We start from the raw sequence: 26,043 nt of genomic DNA on the forward strand, positions 1-26,043 counted from the left end.
TGCGAGTGGCCAAAGACACCGGAGCAGAGCATAGCAAAGCGGCGTAGGTCAGGATGAACGCAAAACATTTTCCCTTCTCCACCACACGTATTGTTTTATCGACCTGTTAATGATCTTTTGATGCAAAAGAAATCATCAAACCGCAGGTAGAGACGTAAGATGTTAGAGAATGAGGCACATGAAAATAAAAAAAACAAACAAAAAACAAACAAATGATGCACTGTTCTACATCACGCGGGCGGTGCGCGAGATGTTGCCTCGTTGGCATAAAACTTGTTCACAAAATTGCTTATTACACGTGCAATAATTCAATCGCATCGTGTGTGCGTATGTGTGTGTGTTCGCCAAGGCTAAGGCTCTAAACAAAGACGGCCAACCGTGGCAAAATGGCATGCGTGTGGAGTGAACGGGGGGGAGGGGACGGGGGAGAAAAAGGCCGCGCATAGCCCTATATTCCTTCCGATACATAGCAGAACAATCGTCGTTTGTATTGTTGACACATGTTTTAAACACCGAGCAAAGCGGTAACGACGAGTCAGAGATTTAACAGCAAAACAAAACAAATTAATCTTAAATAGGCCATACATTTACATCCCCACCCACTTCCCTGCACCCAAATGCCGCTCCTTCCATCCCCGCCATTCTACCACCCACGGCACCGATTCCATCCCCATCCCCACACAATTTGCAAGCGTAGATGGATAAGATTTGTTGCCATTTTTCATCGTGACTGTATCGCTTCCCCACCCAAAAACAAAACAAAAGCGTTTTCGCTTTCCTCTTCTTGTGCGCGCGAGTTGCATTTGTTCCTTACATCTCCTTCCTACAGTGCACCAAGCTGTTCTGCTAGTTCTACAACGTTACAAAGAATATGCAATGTTTTGTTGCAAAACATTATATAGAACCACACGGCAGAAACAAAAAAGGGATAATGAGAAAAACACTAAAGGAATATGCTGTTTAAAAACAAACAAAAATATCACGTCACAAATTCAATCAAAGAATTCAATTCTTTATAGATAATTACTTCACTATCGAAAAGCTTTACAAATAAAATAGTATTGCTCTGGAATGCAAGCCAACACTGGTATCCATGTCCTCTGTTTGAGAGAAGCCATTTGTTCATTACTGTTGATTTGCTGTCCTTCCGCTCGTCCCGATAAAACCTCAAACCATAACTCCTTGTAGCGAACTCCACCCGACAGAGGCAGGATCCATTCACAAACGGTAACAAGCGAGCTCTACTACTTCGGTTTCAACTCTAGTTCTTGTCCACTCCGAGTTCGAGCATATATGCAAGTGACAGAGCATTTTGATCAATTTTGCAAACAGCATCATGCGTAGGAGATACTTTAAAAGACACAAGATCAAGGATGGAATAACCAAAAAACAAAAAAGGAAACGTAAGACAGCGTGTGCGTAAGATTTAAGTCACCGGTGGACCGTGCGCGAATGTGTGAGCTGTGAGATAATGGCAGAACGAATCTCATTTCAGCCTCTATTTCCAGCTTCTGTTTGATGTGTTTTAGTTAAGATTGGAAAGGAGCCTGAACATGACAATCGAGTTCCTTACTGCTTAGGGTAAAAGTTGATCTTTCTTTCTTCTTTAGTTTTTTGTGGGTTTTGTTCGTGTACTTTGTTTGTTTTCTTGCAGAAGATGAGCAATAATACACCACTCTTTCCGGTTGTTTCAATTCTTCCCTTTCGCCTATAGTTCTCCTTTACCCAAGATGTGCACTATACACTTTTCTACGTTTTACTTTCTATGCGAGCGCGCAAGACTTACAGAAAGACATCGTTATTTGCTCGTGATCGTGTAGGAACAGAGGTGGATGCCACTTTACGGCAAATCTACATCAACTTGAATTTTGCTAGACGTCACAGTGGGGAAGCGAACGTAAGAACATACATATTATCCGATTAAAAAATAAATAGCAAAAGCAAAACAAAGGAATACAGTTTGCAAATAAGTGTAAAATTGATTAATTGATAAGTAATATAATTTTATTCATTATTAGACAATTACACAAAGCAGCTTGATGATCGTACGTCAAAGAAAATGGTGGCTGATAATTGAATGGAGGCGAGGATAACGAACAATGCCCGTCTAGAAGGAGGTAGAAGAGCTAGACCAGCTAGGCGAAACAAGCAACATGGCAAATGACAAAATTTAAACAAAAAATATTTCTACGCATTATTACAAAGCAAAGCCGACGGCAAACAAACAATGTTGTTTCGTACCAATACGAGGATATGGGAGGAGGTTCACAAATATACGCAGAGAAAGGTAAAGACACAACACACATCCACACACATCGTATGGCATTATCCGAAAGGGCACACACTCACACACAAACACAAACACAGTACACATACCGATCGATCGGTTATGATCGTTTATGCAAAGTCAGCTACCAGTTATCACACAAGGCGTAAAGTAAAGCAAATGTATGGCATCGTTATCGATTATTCCCAGTGTTTATGTACTTTGAACGGTTTAACTACCAACAGCTGCACGTGATATATACACGCACATGCAGATACGAAAGAGTGTGTAACTACCCTCCCCCTTCAGCATCATTTACGATCATTTTCAACCCCACGCGAATTTTGCATCCAATGCAAAATCGTTTGCCTTCCGAATCCAAAATCCCCACAAAAAAAAATCCCATTCTTTTCTATCACGCCTGATATTTCAGGCGCATTGTTGAGGCAAAAGCGACACTACACTTAACTTATCACTCACAATTCAAGAAATTTGAAGCAATATTACGCTTTCTACTGGCAAACCGTTGCCACTATTCGATACTCTCATCTTCCTGCACATTTCCCCAATCGAAAACATTATTTCTATCTGATAAGACAAGGGAAAAGGGCAAAAACAAAATGTAACAAACATTAAATTATCGATAAGAAAGAAAAACTATCCTCCAAGCAAATATGCAATAACATTTAAACACACTAACAACAGCAGAGGTAAACACAATGTTTCAATAATGCGAGCAAAGTATGCGAAACTGAAAAAAAAAAACAAAATACATTACTCAAAACTCTACTGTGTTACGCGATCTGATGAGAAAGAGAGCGAGAGAGGGAGAGAGAGAGAGAGAGAGAGAGAGAGAGAGAGAGAGAGAGAGAGAGAGAGAAGAAAAACCTGTTTTGTCTACTACCAATTTTACTGCTCTTAAGAAGGCGAAAAAGCAAACGTTAAAATAAAAGTTTTTAAAATCTGTTCTCCTATTCTAAACAATGATTTCTTTTCAACTTTCATGCTTTTTTCCTTTATGTCATGTTTCTGCTAACCATCACATGCTTCAATTATGTTTTTGTTTATCTTTTCCGTTTCTACACTCCAATACACTCGTTTACAGCATTTTTATCCAATTATAGCTTTATATGTTTTTGATGTTTTAGTTTGCTCTTTGTGTCTCCCTTTCGCCTATTTTTCTTTAAATGCCCTTTCACCATTTTGCAACCTTTTTAGCATCGTTGTGCTTCAGAACTGAATGGACAAAATAAAAGATCACACATTTTCTAGTTAGCTCAAAACTAAACAACTCGCTAAGGAACTGTTCAGGCGATCACTGCGACACTTGGTCTTTTACGATAGCAAACAGCGCACTAAACATCATTGCAAAGTTATTATTAAATTGTAGTAAAAAGAAAAAAAAACAAATCCTTGTCTGTTATAACAACACCATCGGTAACATGCAAAAGAAAACATGAAGCAAACAAGAAAGAAAAGCCGTAATAGCTAGCTAAGCCATGAAAGAAAGAACGAAAGATGAAAGTCACTTCAATTGCGGGCGTGTGGGCGGGAAAAAACCATCGCCGCGTTGCGCAACAACTTGTAAACAAATTATGTAAGCAAAAAAACACTTAAGAAAGGAAACAAATTATCTTGTGCAGTGTGTACTTTTTAGGTGTAGCATTTCTTTCAAATATTTTCTTATTGATAAAAAGGGTGAACCAAGGCGGAGAAAACAAATAAGACAAGTATAATATTAATTAACATTTGCTTCACATCTGTTAAAGAATTCGAGCGGCAGGGTGTAAACGGTGGTGGCGACTGGTAGTAATACTGATAAATGATGTTGCGAAACACAACCCTGCTCCTACTCCGTTTGCCGAGATGAACAAAGATAACAAAACAAAGGGACAACGTTAGGAGACGATCTTTACACAATGGGCAAAAAGCGCTTGCATAGTCGCGACAGCAAAACAAAATTCAACAAAGCAAACAAAAAAGAAAAGAAAACCAAAATAAAAAAAATAACAAAACAAAACTATGATTAAATCAACATTTAAGCAAATTTATTAAACGATATTTAAGCGATTGATTGACTACAAAATAAAATCCCGCAATTGAATCCAATGCAGATGCAGCTATAACAAACGGGAAGGGTTGCGAGCGGAACAGCGATAGTGGCAGGCAGAGAAAATCTCGCAAACATAAAAACATGGGCGTGAACCAACAAAAACACACACAGAGGAATCTTTCGAACTTTATAAAGTTTAGCTAAGCTACATTACTCTCTCACACGTAACACAGATATTGATACATACGCGAGGAAAAACACTCTACCACACATTCACGAAAAGGGGAAGAGGAAGCTATTGCGCCCGCGATTGAAAAGAAACACAGAAAAACAATGGGCGCAAACATTGGGGGCAACATGAAACAACTAACAAACTAAGGGAAAGTTGTTAAGATATTCACAAAAAAAAACAAAAACAAAAAATGAAACATACAAACAAAAGCAAACCACAAATCATCTCTAGCTGTGTTTTCATCAATTAAAAAGAAAAGCGAAACAAAATAAAGAAACACAACCAAGATGCGAGTCGTACCGTGCGTTTTTGTACCCTGTTTGGTTCGATGCTTCCGTTAGTTTGCTGCGGCGTTGTCACATACATGTCCCGAGATGCTTGTGTTGATCTTTCTTCCATTCTCGCCAGCAGCACCGGAATTCTGATTGAAAAACATTGACTTTTATCAGAATGTACGCTAGTAGCTAAGTGTATCGTTTTCCTTCACCGAAGAGGTTACTATGTTGATTTTGTTGTTGACGGTGGTTTTTTCTGTGATTGGTCCTACGGTTTGACAAAGCGAGGACATGATTCGCCAGTACTGCCACACGATGCGGAACACCGACCACGATGTGATGCTGCACTGCAGGAACGACGCACGGTGTGCCATCTGGTGGTGGTAAACCGAACGATCAAGCAGAACCTGAGCTGTCTATAAAAACCCTGCCTTTGCTGGGGTGGCGTGTGCTCGAAGAAACACACAAAAAAACATCCTGAAAACACTAAACGCGCCCCCCCTCATACGCACCCGCAAAGCAGAAGGAAAAATGTAACGGCAAGGGAAAGGTCATCGAAAGACCATGGTGATATACAAAGTGTCCCCGATGGATACCAAAAATAGGGAAAAAACAAAAGAAAAACATAATAAAACTTAAACTAATCAACAAAACTAAACTAACTATTGCAAAATTTGCTAAACCCACTGCAAGCTAAAACAAATCTAACATTGTAACAAAACACACACTAAAGACTTCAGTTTACGCGTGCTTAATTCTATCTCTCTACATCTCTACCCAAAAAAAAACAAGAAACTAAAAGCAAATATATCATTGTGAACATTTTTCGTTTTACAACATCTTGTAAATCGATAAGAGATAGCAAAAGCGCAAAGTGTTAGTATATACTTACAAACAAATATTTAAAACAAATATTCAAAACCTAGATTTTGAGGGCGTACAGAGAACATTGATTAATGGATGAAGGATTTAAAAAAATGAGCTAAGCGGAACGCAATTAGATAAATTTAAAACAAAAAACAAATGAACAATTTGTGTGTATGTACTACCCACAAGCGGATGTTACAAATTATACAATTTAAACGAGCAAAACACATTGCATTGTTGAGCCATCCTTTTTCTACCTTTTCCATTGTTTGCTGCATTTTAAGAGTTGCAAAACAATCCACAAGTGGCAGGCATAGGAAAACGGAACGAGTGTCAACGTGAAGATAGCATCAAGAGCAAAATAAGAAATGCAAAACTTATTTATATCTTTTTTGAAACAATTTATGATGTTGGAAGCTCTAGAAAATTATTATATCTGAATTGAACGCCCTATTTACGCTCATTCATTGATCCACTAGCGAGCATTGTTGTGAACAACTTTGCATAGTGGCCGAAGCGACTAGTAAGACTAAATTCATTTAAAAAGATTGGGAAAAGGTTAATACAACACACACACAACATGGTTTTAAAACATTGCGTTGTTATTGCGCACCCTCAATCGGACTGCGGTTCCACTTTAGTGCACTACTCATCAGTAAAACCTTTGCATAGGCAGATGAAGACAGCAACAAACAAAAAAACACACACATATATAAACGATCATGATATGCATGCAAAATATTAGCAAAAAATATAGTTATTAGATAAGTCGAAGTCGGACAATGCGATAAAAAGGAAAGGAACCAATGGGTAGGTGTGAGATGACACAGTAAAAGTGTTAACGAAATTGGCCACAAGTCGCGCAACATAAATCGTCGATGAACTCTGAAACACACCGGAGTGCTGTGCTACTTAATAATTGTTATTAGATAAACTGCTAACGCTGTAGGACATACAAAAACCAAAGAGGAAAATAAAACAAAACCTACTTATTACACTGCGCGACGCATTGTATTACACTGAGCGACTTAACACATTTACAGCAAAACATTTAAAGCCAGCTGATGGTACAGTAAGCAACGGTCCCTGATGAAAGTTTCAAATACGTAGAAATTAACGAACCATCCCACACAGTCTCTGATTAACGTTTCAATATCCGTCTCATATTACAACGTCTTCGGTGGACAAATGAATCCTCCCGTCCTTAACTAATTTTCACAACCCACAACCCGAACTTTGAACCCTTTATCGCGCACGTACCAATGTTTTGCAAAAACAATCAATTTGCAAAAAAAAAACAGTCAAAAAGATGTGAAATAATAAACAATTTACTCGTTTGAAAATTTATGTTCACTTTCATGGCATGAAAAACATAACACAACGGTAAAAACGTACTTGCACACGCGGGATTAACAGAAAGTACTCACAAAAGATAACGAAACTATACGCTTGTGTAAAACACGCACACCAACATTTCTTGCCTACTAATTCCTTCACATTTTCATCACACGAACTTTTTCTATACTAACTGCAAGGGGGTTTCGAAGGAAGAGATAACAAAGATACAAACGAGAAATGGGAAGTAAAACATACACATATTGATACTACCGCATACTTAACGCATCCTTAAAGTAATTAAAAATCAAACAGAGAAACATTAGAACAGTGAACCAAAGCACACATGGAAACAAAACATTGAGAGAAAAGACAACAACACTATATAAGACACGAGAGACACAGGAGAGCAAAGCAACATTTAATGATAAGATCCTGAATTGAATAGCGAAACGCATTTGATGTCTCTTTACCGTTCCGTTTTGCATGCACCTTGGGCGCCGTTGGTGCAATGTGCAGTGTTTATTCGATTCTGATGTTCTGTGGTATGCGGCTGCATTGGCACAAAAGAGTCTATCGTGTTGTTTTGTTGTTCTAAAAGCAACGCAACATTTCACAGCGGCGAACACATTTTGAAGGAAACTCTTGATAGGATTTAAGTTGGCGTACGTAAGTGGTCCGTACTCTATATGTATCCTTTTCCGCTTGTTGTTTTCACCTGTTTTAATCACACCCACTGTTCCTTACTTACAACATTTTAACGTGTAACGTAGCGAAAACGGTTATGAAATCAATTAGTAGTTAATCTTCCTGTTGTCCTGCTTATTCCGTTTCGATGGCGTTAGTCGTTGTTATTTGGTGAGAAAATCCACAGTGTTTTTCCAACAGTGAAATTAATTAAAAATTATCTTTATACTAACGAGAAGACACACATTCACACATTTCGAGCGAACTTTAATAATTTCGTGCAGTACGGCAGCATCGATGTAATGAATACTAAAAGCACACCGTTTCTGACAGTTGTTGAGGGAATTGACTTTCATTTGTCATTAGTGGGAGTGTTCTATATGTGGACACTTTTCTTTTCATACAAAAAAATAAAGCAAAACTACTCTAGATAGTGAACCTTTACTATTGCTTTTGTTCGTTATTTAATTGCTTGTTTATCGTTTTGCTTGTTCCGTTCGGTAGTAACCGGGTGCTGTTTGATTAGTTGCGCGGTGTTTCGTTACGATTATCCGAACGCAAGTTAGCAAACACATGGAGCAGATTGCAGGCAGGCAAAGAAAACCCATGGAAAATTATTATACATTGTATGAATGAATTTTTGATAATCTAATTATATGTATTTTTGAATTGTATTTGATCGTGGAGTAACAAAAAAGAAATAAATATGTACCTATAAACAGAAGAAAATTGAAATAAAACAAAAACCATCTGAAAAACAAAACAACAACCAGTGCAACTTTTACTGCCTCCTTCGCAGAGCCGTGGTCGGTCAGCTGATCGTGCGAAAGCGTTTAACTCGTTAACCGCTGAGATATAAAATGAAACATAATCACCAGCGTCGCCGCACTAAAGTAAACAAACCCTAACCCGCTTCTTGCTTTGCTTAAAATAGAAACGAGATCAACCACATTACTAACAGCTCTGTCAGTTTTTAGGGACATGTCGACACTGTGGCGGGAATCAAAGCAACCGGCAATAAAGTTGCACACTCCATTCTGCTGTCAATTCGTGTGTCATTATTCGTGAACGTATCGAAAGAATTCAAGTCGTCCAAGAACCGGCGTCGACAATGCATTCGTAAGCAGAGGGTCTTTAGATAAACATCCCACCCTGCTGGATCTGGAACGTGATACAATGGCGAATAAAAAAATCACATTCTTCCCTATCGTCGTCATCGCATGCCATCTACCGTCCAGACAGGGAAAGCAGTGGTCATACTGTCGTGCATGTTTAGCATGCACTCCAGAGAAAAGGGCCTGCGATAGGAATTTAAATCACAGCGAACCATGTACATACTTTCGCGTGATGGAAAACGATTATGCCTCAAGGAACGCAGTCGTTCTGGTGGCGGCCCTAAGCTCCTAATTACCCACTGGGGCGGGCAGTTTGGCGCCTCAACTAATAACCAGTCTCATGCAGTAGAACACTCCATTTAGTTCTCCTTCACGGACAATTACTTCGCGCCATATGATAACCGAATCGCTTAGAGGAGTCACCGAACCATCTGCCTTGACCTCGGCAAAGGAATCACTTCCGCTCCACACGTTCTACCGAGCGTGACTACCTACCTTGTCAATGGTCCCGGTGTTTCACTGACCGCCTTCAACGACATCCGCAACTGTCGGTGGAATGTTCCGAGGATCGATTCTCGGCGTCGTCCACCTGCCGCTCGATCACCGCTCGGTTCGACCGTTTGCTGTGTTTTTCCCGTTTCCGGATCGACCGTCACCAGCAGCTCTTTTACGGTGTCCGGTGCAACTTCTGGATGGGAGGCTGATCCAATGATGATCGCCGGCTTGAGTTGTGTGGTATCGTCAAGCAGTTTCGTCCAGCAACCGGCTGCATCTGGATCACCTGCGTCATGTGGAGTTCGATCCGTCGGACGGACATCTTCCAATAGTTTGGTCATTGTTGCACTATCTTGAAGAGCTCCTTATAGTTTAAGATCTTCCAAGCAGCAGGATCCTGAAACACAGCGAAAGAAACACACCAATTGAAAGATCTTCCAACACGTAACAGTTTTTTTCTAATCGAAGCGAACTCAATGAAACACATGCGCACCATAAATGTCGTGTGCGGCAATGACACTGACCAAGCAAGGTCTAATTCGTTTCAATCGCCTAGAAACGATGAATACGACAAGCGGATAAATCCAATCGTGCAAATCACTCGTGTTGTTAATTACAAGACGCCCACCAGCGCGCGTCAAACATGAAAAAGGTAATCGCTTTTAATTGCCATTACAAGCCGGTCTCCAAACTCCAACTCGCTGCTACTGGCTCTCGGACAACTTCCAACCAGAGTTGCGGAGCTTCATCTTGCGAGAGTCAACCTTAAGCCGCCGATGTCTGTCTGGTGTGTTGCTGGTGCTACCAACTCATCATGTCACAATGTTTCTCGGTGGCACCTACACGCACCGTAACGTCCGTAACCTGTCCTGGCAGGGCTTTAGCGCTGCCATTAGCAGCCTCACTGACCCAGTGAGCCATGTTGGTGCGCGGTTCGACACGAAAAGATTATCATAACGATGTGATGTACATGTTTAATCTAATCAATTCGGAGATCTAGTCGAGATCGAGTCGAGGATAACAACTCATCATTGCCACTAAAAACGGCATGTGGAGAGGGCAAGTAACGCATCAAGACCATTCGCAGAGTAATGCTATTTTTGGACGTGTCGCTTCTTTGCGCATCGATTAAATGGTTGCACTGTCTGTTACAACACGGTATCGCTGAATAAATATGCGAAAGAACGTTGAAGACAGCAAGCGAAAGAACTCCAGCGTGTACAAAGAATATCTCGTCTGATCCTCGGCAAATATCTGACGCCCTGTTTGAACACCATGTGCACTCAGCGCTAACAATGGTGACGAGTGCTTATCAGAAAATCTTCCGGACGCAAGAAAAGATCACTCGTGCCAGTCGTGTCAGCGGCAAGCTCTCGGCTATCACCGGCTAACAACAAAGATCATCATCCGTCGGTGGAAGTGATCAGGTTTCAGGAGACATTTGTGTTTATCGCTCCAGCGCTCGTTCCATTCATTCCGCACGGTACTTCACGTCTTTGCTAGCCATTTAACGCTATCTACAGGATTGCGCCTAGTGCACAAAGCAAAGTGTGTCCGCCCGGGCAGTGCACGTATCCGAAGTCGTTTACCCTTTTGTTGTAGCCCTTGGCAATGAATGTTCGCGAGCCATCACACACATCAGAACTCTGCCAGAATATTCAAAACAAGCACGTTGCCTTTCCGAGATTAGTGCAGGAAGTGTCATTTGAGTGTCGAAATTGATATTTTGTTTCACCGGCCGATATGCGGAGACTTTCGTGAATGTTGTTCCAATTCTGACTGAACGGAACCCGTTCAGGCGTTAAACATTAAATTCCGAATGGCAAACAGGGGAATGCATGTCCGTCTCCAACTGCATTGCGTTGCCTTTGGAGGCACAGAGCCGGGTTTTTTTGTTGTTGTAACGACTTGATGATGGCTCATTTCGGCCCCCGGTACACATCAATCATTCGTCATTTAATTACCCAAGGGTGTCAAATGGGATTCCTGTACGCCGTTCCGCGCGATTCGAAATTCCATACACCTTGGGCGGTTCGATCGACGGACAGCCCTTCCCGTTGCGATGTGTTGCGATACCTTTCCCGCTCGGTCGCGAGGTCGTAAGCATTCCGAAGGCCATGAGTGACATTGCGATCACATTAACTACCCTCACCTTCGGTGACTCACTTACCTCACCCAATCGCAATGTTCGCGATCGATGATGGTCAGTTCGATCGATTGAAGAGGAAGCAAAAAAAAAGCATCACGCACACATGCACTGCGCTTGGAAAAATAATTACCAGCAACACCTATCACAATATCCACAACCGGGTGCAGTGTATGAGCGGCAATCACTGTCCACAGTTGAATCAGCAACGCAATTGCGTACAGTACAGATTTTCAACCCTGACCAATGCAAAATGGCGAACGGTTCTGTCCACATACCGCCACACTAAGCGTCGCAACTGATTCCACTGCAATTCAGTCGCTTTTCTAATCTATCTACCTTTCTCGGCTAATGGCATCATACCGTGATCGTTCGTTAATTATACATGTTTGCTATAGACAGAGAGAACAAAAGCTGTCCGGACCAAGGTCCAGTGTCACGATCACGATCAAACGATCGTTAACTGGATGAAATGAGTTCTTTTGTGCACATGGCAGTGATTGCATAATGTTGCAACATGCGGTGGGCATTGCATGGCACATCCGATTGAGATTATCACGGATACGTATCTCGTATTGCATTCACAAGGTTTTTGTTTATCAAAAAAAATTATAAAATTTTTCATTCTTTTTTGTCTCTTCTGTTTTTATGTTTTAAACTTTAAAAGAGATTGTTTCCACACTTCTATCCCAAATTTAGGTGCAGAATTTCTTCTTTTATCACTAGCTTGAAGACAGTACATAAAAACTTCGTTTTATAGCGTTAAAGTGAGTGTAAAATATGTTTGAAGATGGTTAATTAAAATGAAAATAATCGCCCAACAATCTTTACCATCAAACCCAAACAAAATCGGTTCAACAAACGCAAAACCCCACAAGAAGCAAAAGAAGAAACATATTAAAACCTCACACAAGTTCCACTCGAAACAAAGCGCTTGCCTATGCGACAAGTGTATATTTTTAGCCAACAGTGCTATTCTGATCGGCGGCTAATAAACATTTTGCATGCTCTAGCACAATTGAAAGTACTACGCACCGCAAATTCGTTTTTCAACGTGAAGCGGCGTAATGTGAAACTGAAAACCCCACTCGCAACCGAATGGGAGCGCGTGCAGAAGCAACAACAAAGCAAAATCACTTTCCTCTCGAGACACAGACCACAGTGATTTAGGGGAGTGATTTTGGGTATTTTCACGATGAAACGATTAAGAAAACACGGCACGGCAGAAGATGGTTTAGCTTCGTGCGGGTGGGTATTCCGTTGTATCAATTTTGTACTCAATACCGTACGTTTCATTCAAGATCAATGTCAGCTGGTTGCTGTTATACGGACGCATTCCTTCATAAAGTAGTGAAGGCAACCCGAAAATAAACAAACCTTCATCGATGACGCTCTGTCCGTGCTGCCGCTTTTGCTGTGACATTCAAACCCACGATGGCCGGTTGGGACAGCCAAGCGGTGAGGTGGGGGGGAAAAAACACGTGTTTTCCACCGAAAATTCCATCCCAAAAAACCATCCTGCTGGGATGCCGCGAAAAAGGGAAGTTTGAGGAAGAAAGGAAGCTTTAAATAGGCCATTAGATGCGAAAGTCGGTAGAACGCACTGGTAAGAACGTTTTTAGGGTGGAATAAAGTGTTAGTCATCCGAGAGTAAGGGCTAGAATAGATGTAGAGCCAACAGCCAGCGATGGATACACACGAAATACGCAAAGCGTTCAAGATGATCAAGTATAAAGAGCGTAGGAAATACCAAAGATGACATGAGATGAACACTATGGACATTGAATTTAAAGTTCGTTATCAAACCTCGCAGCACTAAACGAGATCGGTCAATATATCATAAAGTCATTGCTATTTGACAAATTTAAATTGCTCGTTATGTTTTTTTAAACAATCTCAAGACCCTGCGATAAGTGATATTACCTACACTTTACCGATCTTTATGAGCAACTTCCGGGATGGCCAGACGCATGTCTTCGCCGTGGTAGATGGTTCTATAAATTAAAATAAATCCTTCAACCCACACACACGCCAACAAACACTTACTATGCTTACCAAAAGCAACTGGATACATTTACATTTATCTCTATTTACTTTGGCTTATCCACGCAGAAACCTTGACACAGGTTTACCTGGACGGAATTTTCCTTACAATGTACTCCCCGGTTTTTTTTTTTTTTGGAAGGTGTTATATTTTTGGTTTGCGTGAAACTGGATCTGCTCAATTTTGAGTTGAAACCACGCTAACACCTGCGCTTGGGGCAACATAATATACCATCACGTGTTTCATGTCGCTGCCCAACCACAAGAAACTGTCCTTGCCAAAACTCAAATTACGCAGGAAATGGTGCCAGAGCGGTCAATAATAAATGATTTCAACGGTACTCAACAATAACAACAAAAATGTGCCACGCTCGCACAATCTTTGCCTTTGCCGGTGGAGTGCACATAAGTAAGTTGGAACGTCAACAAAAAGACAATCGGAAGCAAACCTTTTTCCGGTGTTTAAAAAGTTCTCAGCATAGTTCGGGAATGCATTTGCTAAGAAAACTCCCTGCAGCTGGTCATACATGGTCGTCCGCCGGGGGAAACGATTAAATCGTGTGGTTTTAACCAAATTTTAGAAGCTGACAGCATTTCACACACCAAATGGGACGGTTCACGTCGTCATTGACGTATTTGGAGACGGTAACATAAACAGAGCACAAATTTGGGCGAAATTTACCAAACAGCGACATGAGGTTCACCCGCACACCGAGACGATGAGAAGTGGTTTCGCGGTCAGAGTAAGGCTTTGAATCTTATCGTTGTTAAATTTACGATACGCGTTTTATGGTCCTGACGTGAATATTCCTTCCAAGCTTTTTTTTTTTGGCGTGAAAATATTCTACACCCCAGCAGCTACAAGCACGGTAAGTGAGAAGCTCCAGTGCAAATAAATACCGGTAATGCACAAATAATAAGCTTAAGCACAGCACCACCTTCCAACATGCCTAACACACCACCGGGCACTTCATCATGCTGCCTAATTCGTTGATTATTTGAACAGATAACGAAAATGCGAGATGACGTCGGTGTAAGACACTGGTTAGGAAAATGGACGGGGCCACCTACCCGGTGACAAGATAATCCGCGGCCAGACGAAGATGCCCCTTGCGTCCTTTAGCGCGTGTGTTTAGCGTGCGTCTTTGCCATCCAGCTGGGCGAGCAGAGCGAGAGCAGGTTGGTGCTCAAATTAATATCACTTAAGCACACGGATGGATAGATGAAGAAGCGCAGCAGCTTAAGCATCTCGTGACCGCCGTGTGTTCAAAGACAATGACAAGATGAGCGGACGAAACCTGCTGATGGCCCCCCAAAACGCCTCGCAAGATGATCTGGGGGTATGAAGCTGATAATAAAAAAAAACCCTCTTAATTTATTGAAATTGTTAACGTGCCTGTCAGCAGCAGTGACGGCCGTTAGCGGAGGTGTTTAAACCTTGAACCAAATAGTGGCCAAGAGGAGGAGTCGTTCCCGAGAGCAGGAAAAAAGATATGCTGAGACCTGCCACTCACTCAGGCTCCTGCCGTTCGCCAGCACACTAGGACAATCGTTCGGGCGAATTCAAACGTTCAAATCAGAGCGTTGAATTGTGGAAATTGTTTGAAAAAGATTCAGATTCATCCTCGCACACATAAACACAGAAATGCATAGACTTTCAACGATGCGGAAATCGATCCTAATCGTTACGATCGTTACGATCATTTGTGATTCCCTTCGGGGGGTTATCACAAGGATGGTGCCGGTAGCGAAGGTAACACACTCGGATGCAGCTTGTAATACACATTTGCTCAAGGTTAACGAGACCGAAAGCGACATGCGCATGAACCTGTCGTGGTGCGTTACATTGCGAATCCGTTACACCCCGCTCGTGCACCGTGACTTTGTACTGGCACTGACCCACTACATCGATCGCTGTGTGCGAGGCATCACCCCAGGTACCGGTTGGTGCAAAAATGACAAAAAAGAAAAGGGGCAACGCACTGAAAGCTCTCATTATGTTTCGGTTGCTGAAAATGTCGGAAAACAATGAAGAACGGAGAGTACTACCTAGGGCAACCATGCGAGAAGCTCCTTGCGACGTGTGCAACTCTGCAACAGCTGATCTCGTGCTTCAAGTTGCATACTAACCTTGCAATTGGATGTCGTCTAGTACTCGTTCTATGTACGTATCGATGGTCGATGGTTAAAGCATTTCCTAACTTATTCCTTCTGCTTACATCTCACTTAGTCGCACGATCATGTACTACAATATGACATCACCATAAAACACGCACCACAGCGTATGCAAATCCACAATCAAACTTCAACCCGCACTGGAACCATGTGCCAACCACCAGATGGTTGCTTGATCGCAAAACTGAAACCTTATCGCACTGCTACCCAAACCTTGGACATGTGCTATGTTTTCTGATCGCGAATATTCAACTGACCTCGTGTGGTGAAGGCGCAGCTATGCCTTTAGAACATTGGCTTGTAATTGAAATAAGGGAAATCCGTTTGATTCATCTGTAAACACACGCGTACACACACAGACGAACTCGTTTCCTTACTATTGGGTGGATTTCCGATGGGGTTTACCAACGATTCTCCCGCGCACAACAAAAGCTCCGCCACGATCGGGGATTTAGCTTATTCAGCCAACTTGATCGAACAAACGCGCCACAGTGAATTACCGCCTAGAAGTGAGCACACGAGCTTGATAGTAATCCCTCTCAGGGTCCTCAGATCCTTGCACTTCTACGACATGCACACACACACACACGCATGCACACAGCGAACCACACGCTTTCAGGAAGGTAAGGATATTTGCACAGCCAACGGAAGGAGCGTTTGCAAAAACACTGACCCAGCCTGCGGTTGACAAACCTGTGCGCATGTGCAAACACACACTCAACCCCCCTCCACTCGCTTGCTGAATGATGGGAGGGAGGAAGTCCACCGAAGGTGCGAATGTGCGAAGGAATTGCGTACACGACTCGTACGTGATCGCAAACCAGCAGAACTTTGGGTCACACTACCCCGGGCGGTACAACGAAACGCGATCTAAAGGAAATAACGCGCGCAATCGCTCGCGGCGGATGGTTTACTGACAGATTCCTACCGACGGCAACGAAAACCAAGCTACCGGTACCACCTCCACCACACACTTCCGCACTGCGTTCGTTCGTTCTACCGAACCATTGTGGCGAGCTCACTGTATACACACACACCCACAGCGGAGAGCGAATTGAGAGTGTCCGCAATCATTTTCCACACATGCGACGCGTATGCTGCGAGACACGAGATATAACGGCGCGGCTCGGGCAATGAGAGTTGTACATCCGCCAAACGGATTCAGCGTGCAAACGAAAGGCAATGAAAGGCTAAGAATGTATGAAACCCTTCTCCCCAGCAAAGTTCTAAACGAGTTCGAAACACGTCCAACTAGAAAAGCGATTGCTGTCTCTCTGGCCAGTTAATTGTACTTTTTCCTTTCTACAAAACGTCACGAGATCATGTGTGGTTTTAGCCACAGATGTCATTAATATCGATGCGAATGCCTTTGTCCTTCGACTTTTGCACCGAGGTCTCCATGGGTGGTGATCGTACATTCATCACTCACACCTCATTAACGGCGATCAGCTGTCGCAGGAAGACCTACGCCAGGACCAACACGCACTCACACGCTCACTCACGGCACGCTCTGCAAAACACAACGGCTGGTGGTCGTCGCGCCTATCGCGTTTCACCAAAAACACGTGTTCCGTACGTCCGCAGGTCCTGCTGCAAACTGCACCACCAAACAGACTGATGCTACCACAGCCGAAAAGGTGAATTACCGATGACGCATCAACGTCGTCAACAGCAGCAGCAGGGTGAAAGGGGAACCAAGGGGGATGAAGCGAGGGAACCGCATTACGCTGATGCGGTACGTAGACGCACAGGTGGCGTCTGAACCGCCGTCTAGCACGATTGTCGCCAACAATTGCATGCACAACCCACAGCAATACCCCAAGTTTCTTTTCCCGCAAAAGGGTATTGAGCTGCAAATTTCAAACAACCCAAAACTGGGACCTCTTTCCCCATATTGTCCATTTTAAATGCACCCGTCTAACAGTAAAGCAAAGGGGTCCTTTACTCCTGAACCCCACTCAATAGAATAAAGACACCCAGGGAAAAAAAAAGTTCACTACACTATAGCGTGACGCTTGTACACTCTACGGAAAGAATTGCTACAGAAGCAGACCCCCTACTAATAAAAAGGCCTACAGAGCTCGTGCTAGAATTGTTTCGCTTGCGTGGTTTTTTTTTTGATGCAGTTTTGTTTTCTGTTTCTACCAAACAAACGCTTGCACGAACACACACTTACACGCCGATTGTTCCCATTTCAACACTCACCACTATTGACCACGCTGTTCTCGGGGGCATGAAAATATGAACGAAAGGGCAAGCAGCCAAAAGGGGGAGGGTTTTTTTTCATTTTCGAAACATTTTATTCCGCACGGTTTTGTAACTGCATTGTACTGCTTCAGCCTTTCCTCCCGTCCACTCAGTTTCTCGATGAAATAACAATCGTCCCAGCGCAGATGAAGGGATATAATAGAGTTTCCATTACCTCGTGTCCTCCGGGTTCGCTCGTAAACACTATGCTGTATAAAAAGCCTAACACTAATTTTCTTCCCGGTTCAACCTGTTTCACTTGTGTGGCGCTAGTACATTCGTGTAGGCGCACTCGTTTGTTCGTCGAATTCGAATTGGTGACGATCCAACACCTTTTCCCCGGTACACGTACGCCTGCTATTGACGGCCGGGCAACTGCGTACTATCAAGAAAAAAAAGCTGTCTTCTGTCTTTCCGCCCGTGTGAGGTGATATTCTAAACTGTACATCGTTCTTTTTTTGGCCCTTAAGGAAAGTGTATTAACGTAACGCGTTTTTAGGCACAACGAAAACGATTTTTCACATAGCATTTTTGTGGAACAGATCGCTAAAATCAAACTCTGGTACAGATAACAGCAAGCTAAAGAAAGCAGAAGTTCGAAATCACGTAAAGTAGTGCCGTCCTACTGCAGATGGCACATGCGATTGACGGAGGGTGGCCCTCTTTTGTATTGTATGCCGTGTCACGAAAACGGTAACTAAACTGCCTTCTGCCTGAAAGTCTAAATCATCCTCTTAGCGCAGCGACCCACTATCCAAGTCATGACTGCCATTTCTGATCAACTAGACCGGACTCGCAAGCCCTTTGCTACGAAAGAACGGCGGGGTCTTCAACGCGTATCTATTCTCGGGGATTTCGCTCCACAAACGTCTTGCGCATTCACTAATTTGGCTAATACTCGTACTGTTTTCAGCTTCTTCCTAAAACACAATCTTTTCCAAAACCCAATAACAGCTGTATCCGAATTCGTCGCATATGTCCGGGGCTGCCTACTACTCACAAAACTCACTATACACTATACAAACGCTAAACGTTCTTTTTTGTTATCATTAATGTAGTTATTATTATCCCTATTACGATCTTTTCTCTGTGTGTGCAAATTTGTTACACGCGGCCTGATCAGCCTGATGCGCTTGATGGTTTGATCTTACACTATTACTGTCGTTACTAAAACTCATTAAAATAGAACCAGTTAAACAAAAAGCGTACGTGTGTAGCGAAGCACGAAAGACACACGTAAAGGATACGCTTCCGTACGATCCAATGGATATGATTGACTAAGAAGGTTTACACGAAATCTGCGTCTGTTTGTGTTGACTCAAAGGATCGTGCAGCGATGGGGTGTTGTTAGCGAGTGTGTATGTAAAATATATTATATTTTTACTATCGTAAATTAGACGCTATCGATAATTAGATCATTACCAACCGGAAACCAAACGAGCATTCCCGGCGCTATGCCTATCTTCCTCCGCATTTCGGTTACCGGGTTTGCTTGTTTTGCTCCTGTCTACACACCAACTCTACACCCAATGGTAAAAGGAATCGAACTGAAGGCCGTCCTTCCCACATCCAGCGCATCCCACATCGGCTTAGTCGGGCCGGTAGATTGGCGTTTTCGGTATGAATTCTATTAGTAGCACGTACTCCATCATCGAATTCGAATCGCACTGCTGTTTGCTGAGGCGCCAGTGCAGTCCGAGCTTGTGATAAAGGTGACTGTTTTCCCACTCGAGCAGTTTGTTAAGCGTATGCTGCGTCTACGAACGGACGAGATGGAATCAACAATTCGATTAGTTTGTTAGGCGTTGCCGCGCCACCATCGATCTGGTCACTTACCCTCTTACTTAAACATATCACAGGCCATAGAGAACATCCTAATGTGCAGCAGCAGCAAACGCAGCCACAGAACAGCCACTTCACGTTGACGGGTAGCGTCTTTTTTAGCACGGCATTGATCCGCAGCACTGTCGCTTTGAACTCTTCCGGTGCGACGCGCGATACCAGACCGGCTGGAAATTGCACGTTGAATCGATTGCTTAAGCCAAACCTGCAAAACGATAAAAAAGGGCAAGGGATTAATACTAGTATTGCATCTAGTAAATCTTGTGAGTAAAGTTATTCATATGAATTTGGGTGTCATTCGCTGATCACAATCCTTAAATGATGATTCATGGAGAATGGAGAAAATTTGTGAAATTTGAGCACGCAAATGAGGTTTATTGATAAATTTGATTCATTCATTGGAAGAACAGCCGGAACAGCCAGCTTGCACTTCACTTAGGGGGAAGATTAACAAGAACTAGATTGTTTATTTACGTACGTTGGCGGCTTTGTTTAGACGCGATCTTCAAACCCATTCCACGCTGACTCTCAATGGGCCATGCCGAAGTGTAGTTGCGTCAGTTAAAAGCAAGATTGTTCGAAAAGTGAGGGCGAAAACGAAAGCAACTGGCCACTGGAAATCTATATTCATCGCAATTAACGATACCGCATGCGTTCGACGTAAACTGTGGCCGATGTTTAGTTAGCAAAATTACAACTCGATCGACAACGGCCGCAATGCGGGAAAGGAAGGTTAGGAGGGTAGTGCGAAAGTAGCGCAGAACAACCTTCATTGAAATGGATCTCAGCAAACGGAAAGGAAACTGCTACGGTCGCGAAAATCAATGCCATACACCATGGCACCTGCATGTGATTGTTTTCGGCTCCATGAGTGGTGTGTGTTTCCAGCGTTTTTGGTTCCATTTCGCTCTCCATGAATTGAGCCCTGTTTTAACTTTCGCCTTTCATCACCATTCAGATGGTATGGCCATGTTTGGCACTCCATTCCATGCGTATCTGTTTTCGCGCTTTTCTCTGTCTCTTTCACTATCGCTCAGCTGGGCCATCAAACAGCAACACAGACGGGGTCTGTTGCTATTGTGTAACTTGGCACACAAAAAAGAAACGAAATCGAAACGCAAACCAACCGAGCAGCCCAAAACGAGAGGCGGCCTCACGGAGAAAACGAACCATCCACCCAACAGCCGTACGGATCGATTGTGTAAGCAAGCGATGACGACGGCCACAGAGGCCACACACACGCGTACGATAGCGGCTATGAAATGTTGGCTGGTCGAGCTGGCGTTCTGACCTCCTGTTTTCCACACATAATTAATACCTATCGGAAGGGTTTCGGAGAGCAAACATTCCATACTTACACTGTCATATTGCCTGCCCCACGGATCACAATCGGATCCGGAACCATCTGCACGTGCGCTTCCTCAAGGTTTTCCTCCGAGAGCTCCTGCTCCTCGTAGATTGCGTCGAAATCGGCCATCATGGTAGCGTGTGTGCTGGGCTGTTCAAAGGGCTTCTTAGATCGGTAGCACAAAAAAGGTAGCTTTGATGCAGCGCTTTATGTGGTGCAATCTAGCTCAAGCAGGCAGTGGCGCTTTTGTTTGAAGCGAACAGCAGCTCTCGACGATCACACCTTCGCGTTGTACTCGGTCCGTTCTTGACCGAGAATTCTCCGTGGCGGGCAAAGGCACGGCACCGTTCGTACACCTTTCAACTCTTCGCAATGTAAACAAAAGCGGTGTATGCAAACAAAGAGATTCCGCACCCACGGTAGCCGCAGTGATCCATTCTTTCCAACAATCTTTCAGACACGGTGTATGTCCCAGCAGCTTATTCGGCTGCCCTCATCAAAGCAACCCTTGATGCGTATCACACGTCGGTCCGGGAGGAGGCGAACCACACACATTCGATGCTACACATTGAACTGCACCTTGCATCGCTTACGAGCAGCAACAGCGCACATCATCTTCGACACGAACCGTGCACTGGATGCACTTCGTATGCATGCGTTTGCATACGATTAACACGCACGCACATTAGACATTTTTTCCTCTTATTTCATGCACTGCCCGGGGTCCTTTTTCGGTCGTAAGTTTCTCTCCGCCTGGCGTCACGATGCAGACTGTAATAATACGTAATAACCACGGCCCTACAGGGTGAAAAGGTTGCCCTTCTCTCTGCCCTTCTCTAGCACCGATCGACAATTACCAATCGACCAACAACAAAAAGAACTGCCTATCTGTCTGCCTGACTGCTGGTAGTGGTCTGCTTTGGCAGCTGCTTTGCAGATCCTTCCTATCGGTTGCGCACTTTTAATGGCTGCAGAACGCTTTCCACTGCAGACGAAGGAAGTTCTTCGAACGATAGTATCACTGGCCTTGATCCACTGGTTCGTCGCGATGTTCCATTGCCCCACACGAAATGAAAACACGGATTATGCAGTGCAGTTATGGGGGTTCTCTTTGTTTTGTCCCCCTTTTGACAACAATCTGCTCCTTTTTCGTGTTTCCGAGCAGCTGTGTTGACAGCTGTCACACCGTTCAACGCAGGCAGAGTGTCACTCTGGAAAAATGGGCAGGTTCACTCTGATTTTGAATTAGATTTCGAAAGGCATATGTATTTATTATCAATCGGATCAATTCTGCCGAGTAGGAACGTAATTTCTGAGCTTCAAATTTTAGCCAGAAGTAATAAATCGTGTAAATTCAAGGTATATACGTAATAAAATGCTGTCATCTCGATAAACACTTGGAATATACGTCAACAAACTATTGCGGTTGTTGAACGTGCCACGATTGTCAGACCTTGTGAAGACTCATCTTTCTCTTCGCTCGTTTTGTTTTGGTATCAGCAAAGGGTGAAGAAAATTCTTTTCCGTGGAAATTCAAATTGGGTGCCTCTGTAACCATTTCCAGCATCGAACAGATCATGTCACTGAAATCACAAGACGATATACCGCTGGCGGATGATGATTTAGAAGGTAACGGTGTGCAAACACTCTCCTCATCGAACCACTCTCAAATGAATAATCATTTGTTTTTCCTTCCCGATGCAGTCATCATCAACGATGACGAAAGCTCCAAGTATATGTGCAATGGCCGTTCGCTAGATTCGATTGCCAGTTCCTACACGAACGGTAACTCTAGTCCACAGCAGTTTTTGGAAAACGAAAGCCCGGACGCGGACGAGCAGGAAGAAAAGGCCCGTCTCATTGCTCAGGTGCTGGAACTCCAGAACACACTGGACGATCTATCCCAGCGAGTGGACAGTGTGAAGGAAGAGAATCTCAAACTGCGCTCGGAGAATCAGGTGCTCGGACAGTACATCGAAAACCTGATGTCCGCTTCGTCGGTGTTCCAATCGACCACGCCGAACAACGTGCAGAAGAAAAAGTAAGGTCTGAATCCTCGCGACACCGAAATGCTTCTTCGCTGCAGCGACAACGATCCACTTCGAAGCCAAAGATATTCCACGAGCTGTTGCTATTGTAGTAGAACACAAAGACACACACGCACCAGGCGCATGAAGTGCTGGCCGAGTGACCATTAGTGCACCATACCGGAAAAACTAGGCTAGATTAAGGGTTTTTGAATTAATATTAACGCTTGAAGAACGCAATATCTGGACGGCATGTCGTGGAAGTTCCCAGTTGCCACTGGACACTGTCACGCCTTTGCTAGAACACACGGATCGCGTAGCATTCGACTGTTGTTTGTCTATTTTCATAGATGCCTTGGTTGAGCATGTTTTGTCTTTTACGTTTCCCTCGTGTGTATTAGCAATATGCTGGTTGAAGTCGCAAGCGGTTCAGGTAAACCCATAGGTACAGATTGGTTCAGCAGGTTCAGGGATAGTACAAGGAAACAAAAACGATTCTAACTCTTACACGTAGTAAATTCGCGTCGTAACCGGCTTAAAGTGGACCTAGTAAGTTCATCGATTCCTGTAAGTGAAGTGAATTCGGGCCCGAATCTAGTCCAAGAAGGTCAATAGGCTCTAACCCAAACTCGTTGCACCTGCAACGGCCTTTTGGCCGGAGCCGCAAAAGTTTTCCTACACTACTCGAATCGGTAAAAACAACTGGATTCGCACCCAGCTTCTTCGGGTCATTCCGTAAAATGAATTGTTTGACCTATCACTAATGTTTATTACCTCTACCAAGCGGTAGAACCGTGCATTCCGGAGAGGGTTTACTAAGCTTAAGTTTGTGCTAATTCACACCCCGGTACTATCATCGCTCCCATTTGCCCCTTGTATCTGTAAGAGAGTACATGTTACTCAAACGCTAACGAGATAACGTGTAACAAATTGGAATACTCTACTATATTTATTTCGTATTAAATAAATTGCAAACTCACACGCAACGTTCACCGGTCTCTGAATTTCCTACATCACGCAGTTGTGTGCCCACCGTGGAAACGGTATCACATCCTTAATGTTGTGAACATTTAAAAGCCACGACAAATACCTCTCAAATCCCAGCCCGAAACCTGCCGTCGTGACGCTTCCGAATTTTCGCAGATCCAAGTACCACTGCAGGACGTCCTGGTTTGGGAGCTTTCGTTGCAGACGTTCGTAGCTATCCTCACGGACACTTCCACCCACCAGTTCTCCAACATGCGGAACGAGAAAATCCAATGCGTCGACAAGCAGAGGATTTGCGGTGCTTTCGCGCATATAGAAAGATTTGAGCTCCTTTGGCCAGTAGCACACAAATACCGGACCCTGACAGTGTTCGACCAGGAACAGTTCTTGTTCCTTATTGATGCCTTCCTTACGACAAACGGGTGACTTTAACTTATCTTGTTTCGCTTCCAGAATGTTCATTGCTTCTTCGTACGTCAGCCGAGAGAATGGCTTGTCCAACCAATGAAAGTCCTCCTCGAGCTTGCCATCGGTGGTTAGCTTTCTGACTAAACGCAAGTCTGCGGCGCTTCTTTCAATTACGCTGGCGGTAACCTTCTTCAACATATCTTCGACCCGTTGCATAAGCGCCTCGAGTGTGTCCATAAATGCTTCCTCCAGCTCCAGCATGTAGAACTCGGACAGGTGAATGTTTGATTTGCAGTTTTCGGCCCGGAACGTTGGGCCGAAAGTGTACACCTTGTCCAATCCGTGTGACATCGCTTCCAGATGCAACTGACCGGAAACCGTCAGGAAGGTGGGTCTATCGAAATACGCATGTTCGAGGGGAACGTTTTCCTTTGCCATACCCTTCAATAGCTGATCGTTCAGGGGTTTCACTAGAAATGCTTCCCCTGCTCCTTCACAATCGTTGGACGTTAGCACGGGTGTGTGGATCTGGACAAAGCCATCCTGCTGCAGGTATTCGTTGAACGCTCGTGTGGCCTCATGTCGCACCCGAAACGTCGATGCCATGGAGTTTACGCGCGATCGCAAATGCAAGTGGTTTCGGATGTACTCTGGGGGGTACGATTTTTTAGGGTAAAACGGATAGCCTTCGGTCAGGGGACATTTCCCCAGCTCGGTTAACGAGTCTACGTGCAGTTCGAGCTGATTTTTTGGCGAAGCAACGACTACACCACACGCTTCGACCGAAGAGCCGTAAGCAGTGTCGATATTTTTCTCCTTGTTAATGACTAGTTGAAAGTTTTGCGGTGCCGAACCATCATTTATGTCCACAAACAAGTTTCCCTTCATGTTGCGAACGGATTTAACCCATCCCTGAAAGAAAATATTGGAAAGAAAACACCGGCTAATGTTGCACAACTTCATCTGCCTTCCCCGTGGAGTTCGATTTCCGTTCCGACATACTTTTACGTTCACTTTGTGTCCTGGTTTGCAGTTTTGCACCGAGAGGTCTTTTATTCGATAAACATGATAATTGCGGGAGGAATTCCGTAACAAAAACCGGGTACACAGCAAAGCCATTCGCGTGCAATAGTTTGTTTTGAAATCATGTGTATGTCAAGCCATAGAAACGTCAAAACCGACGCAGGGAACCGTTCTAAAAATCGCTACGCACTGTTCCTTCGTCATCGATGGCGGTGTTTCTATATTTGAAATAAACGAGGAAAGGATTTGAACCGAATGATACATGTTTAAATGTACCATGAGATCCAGTGCTATCATTTCTCCTTCAACGTGTGTTCAAATATTACCCTGAACATATCTAAACCATTTAACCTTCCCGCTGTCCCCGACCCTGACCGCTTTGTCGTTACCATACCAACGATCGGTAACGAATTTTCCATAGAAACCTGACCCGGAACCGTTGTTTACGCGAAACCTTACTCTTGAAATTTTC

General features: G+C 43.7%; 5 protein-coding genes across 6 annotated transcripts in view; 2 read left to right on the plus strand and 3 right to left on the minus strand.

Moving 5' to 3' along the window:
- The window catches only part of LOC128300882 (serine/threonine-protein phosphatase 2B catalytic subunit 3-like), a 46,603-nt gene extending 40,982 nt beyond the window's left edge, over positions 1-5,621 (plus strand). For both annotated transcript variants that reach the window (XM_053037127.1, XM_053037118.1), the window contains exon 2: positions 1-5,621. This exon is cut by the window's left edge and continues 2,614 nt beyond it. The gene's annotated coding sequence lies outside the window, so the exon portion shown is untranslated.
- LOC128300873 (G protein-activated inward rectifier potassium channel 3-like) overlaps positions 1-16,594 on the minus strand; it is a 68,787-nt gene extending 52,193 nt beyond the window's left edge. The window contains exons 1-2 of the mRNA XM_053037105.1: positions 15,645-16,594; positions 9,326-9,722 (exon numbers count right to left, since the gene is read on the minus strand). Coding sequence (XP_052893065.1) covers positions 9,326-9,666 — 341 coding nt within the window. The 5' untranslated portion in view covers positions 9,667-9,722; positions 15,645-16,594. The remainder of the gene's footprint in view (positions 1-9,325; positions 9,723-15,644) is intronic.
- Positions 16,595-17,975: 1,381 nt separating this feature from the next.
- LOC128309456 (cysteine-rich hydrophobic domain-containing protein 2) lies at positions 17,976-22,230 on the minus strand. Its single transcript, XM_053045854.1, has 3 exons — positions 21,137-22,230; positions 19,773-19,983; positions 17,976-19,693 (listed from the first exon to the last, which is right to left on the minus strand). The coding sequence occupies exons 1-3, from the start codon at positions 21,256-21,258 to the stop codon at positions 19,526-19,528; spliced, it is 501 nt and encodes a 166-aa protein (XP_052901814.1). The 5' UTR covers positions 21,259-22,230; the 3' UTR covers positions 17,976-19,525.
- A 395-nt stretch (positions 22,231-22,625) lies between these two features.
- On the plus strand, positions 22,626-24,133 carry LOC128309935 (short coiled-coil protein B). Its single transcript, XM_053046447.1, has 2 exons — positions 22,626-22,755; positions 22,831-24,133. Exons 1-2 carry the CDS (start codon positions 22,704-22,706, stop codon positions 23,169-23,171), a joined length of 393 nt encoding a protein of 130 aa, XP_052902407.1. The 5' UTR covers positions 22,626-22,703; the 3' UTR covers positions 23,172-24,133.
- LOC128309934 (probable asparagine--tRNA ligase, mitochondrial) lies at positions 24,090-25,681 on the minus strand. Its single transcript, XM_053046446.1, has 2 exons — positions 25,551-25,681; positions 24,090-25,460 (listed from the first exon to the last, which is right to left on the minus strand). The coding sequence occupies exons 1-2, from the start codon at positions 25,665-25,667 to the stop codon at positions 24,162-24,164; spliced, it is 1,416 nt and encodes a 471-aa protein (XP_052902406.1). The 5' UTR covers positions 25,668-25,681; the 3' UTR covers positions 24,090-24,161.
- Positions 25,682-26,043: the final 362 nt, after the last annotated feature.

Source organism: Anopheles moucheti, chromosome 2 (assembly GCF_943734755.1).
Source record: "Anopheles moucheti chromosome 2, idAnoMoucSN_F20_07, whole genome shotgun sequence".
Classification (NCBI taxonomy): Eukaryota; Metazoa; Arthropoda; class Insecta; order Diptera; family Culicidae; genus Anopheles; species Anopheles moucheti.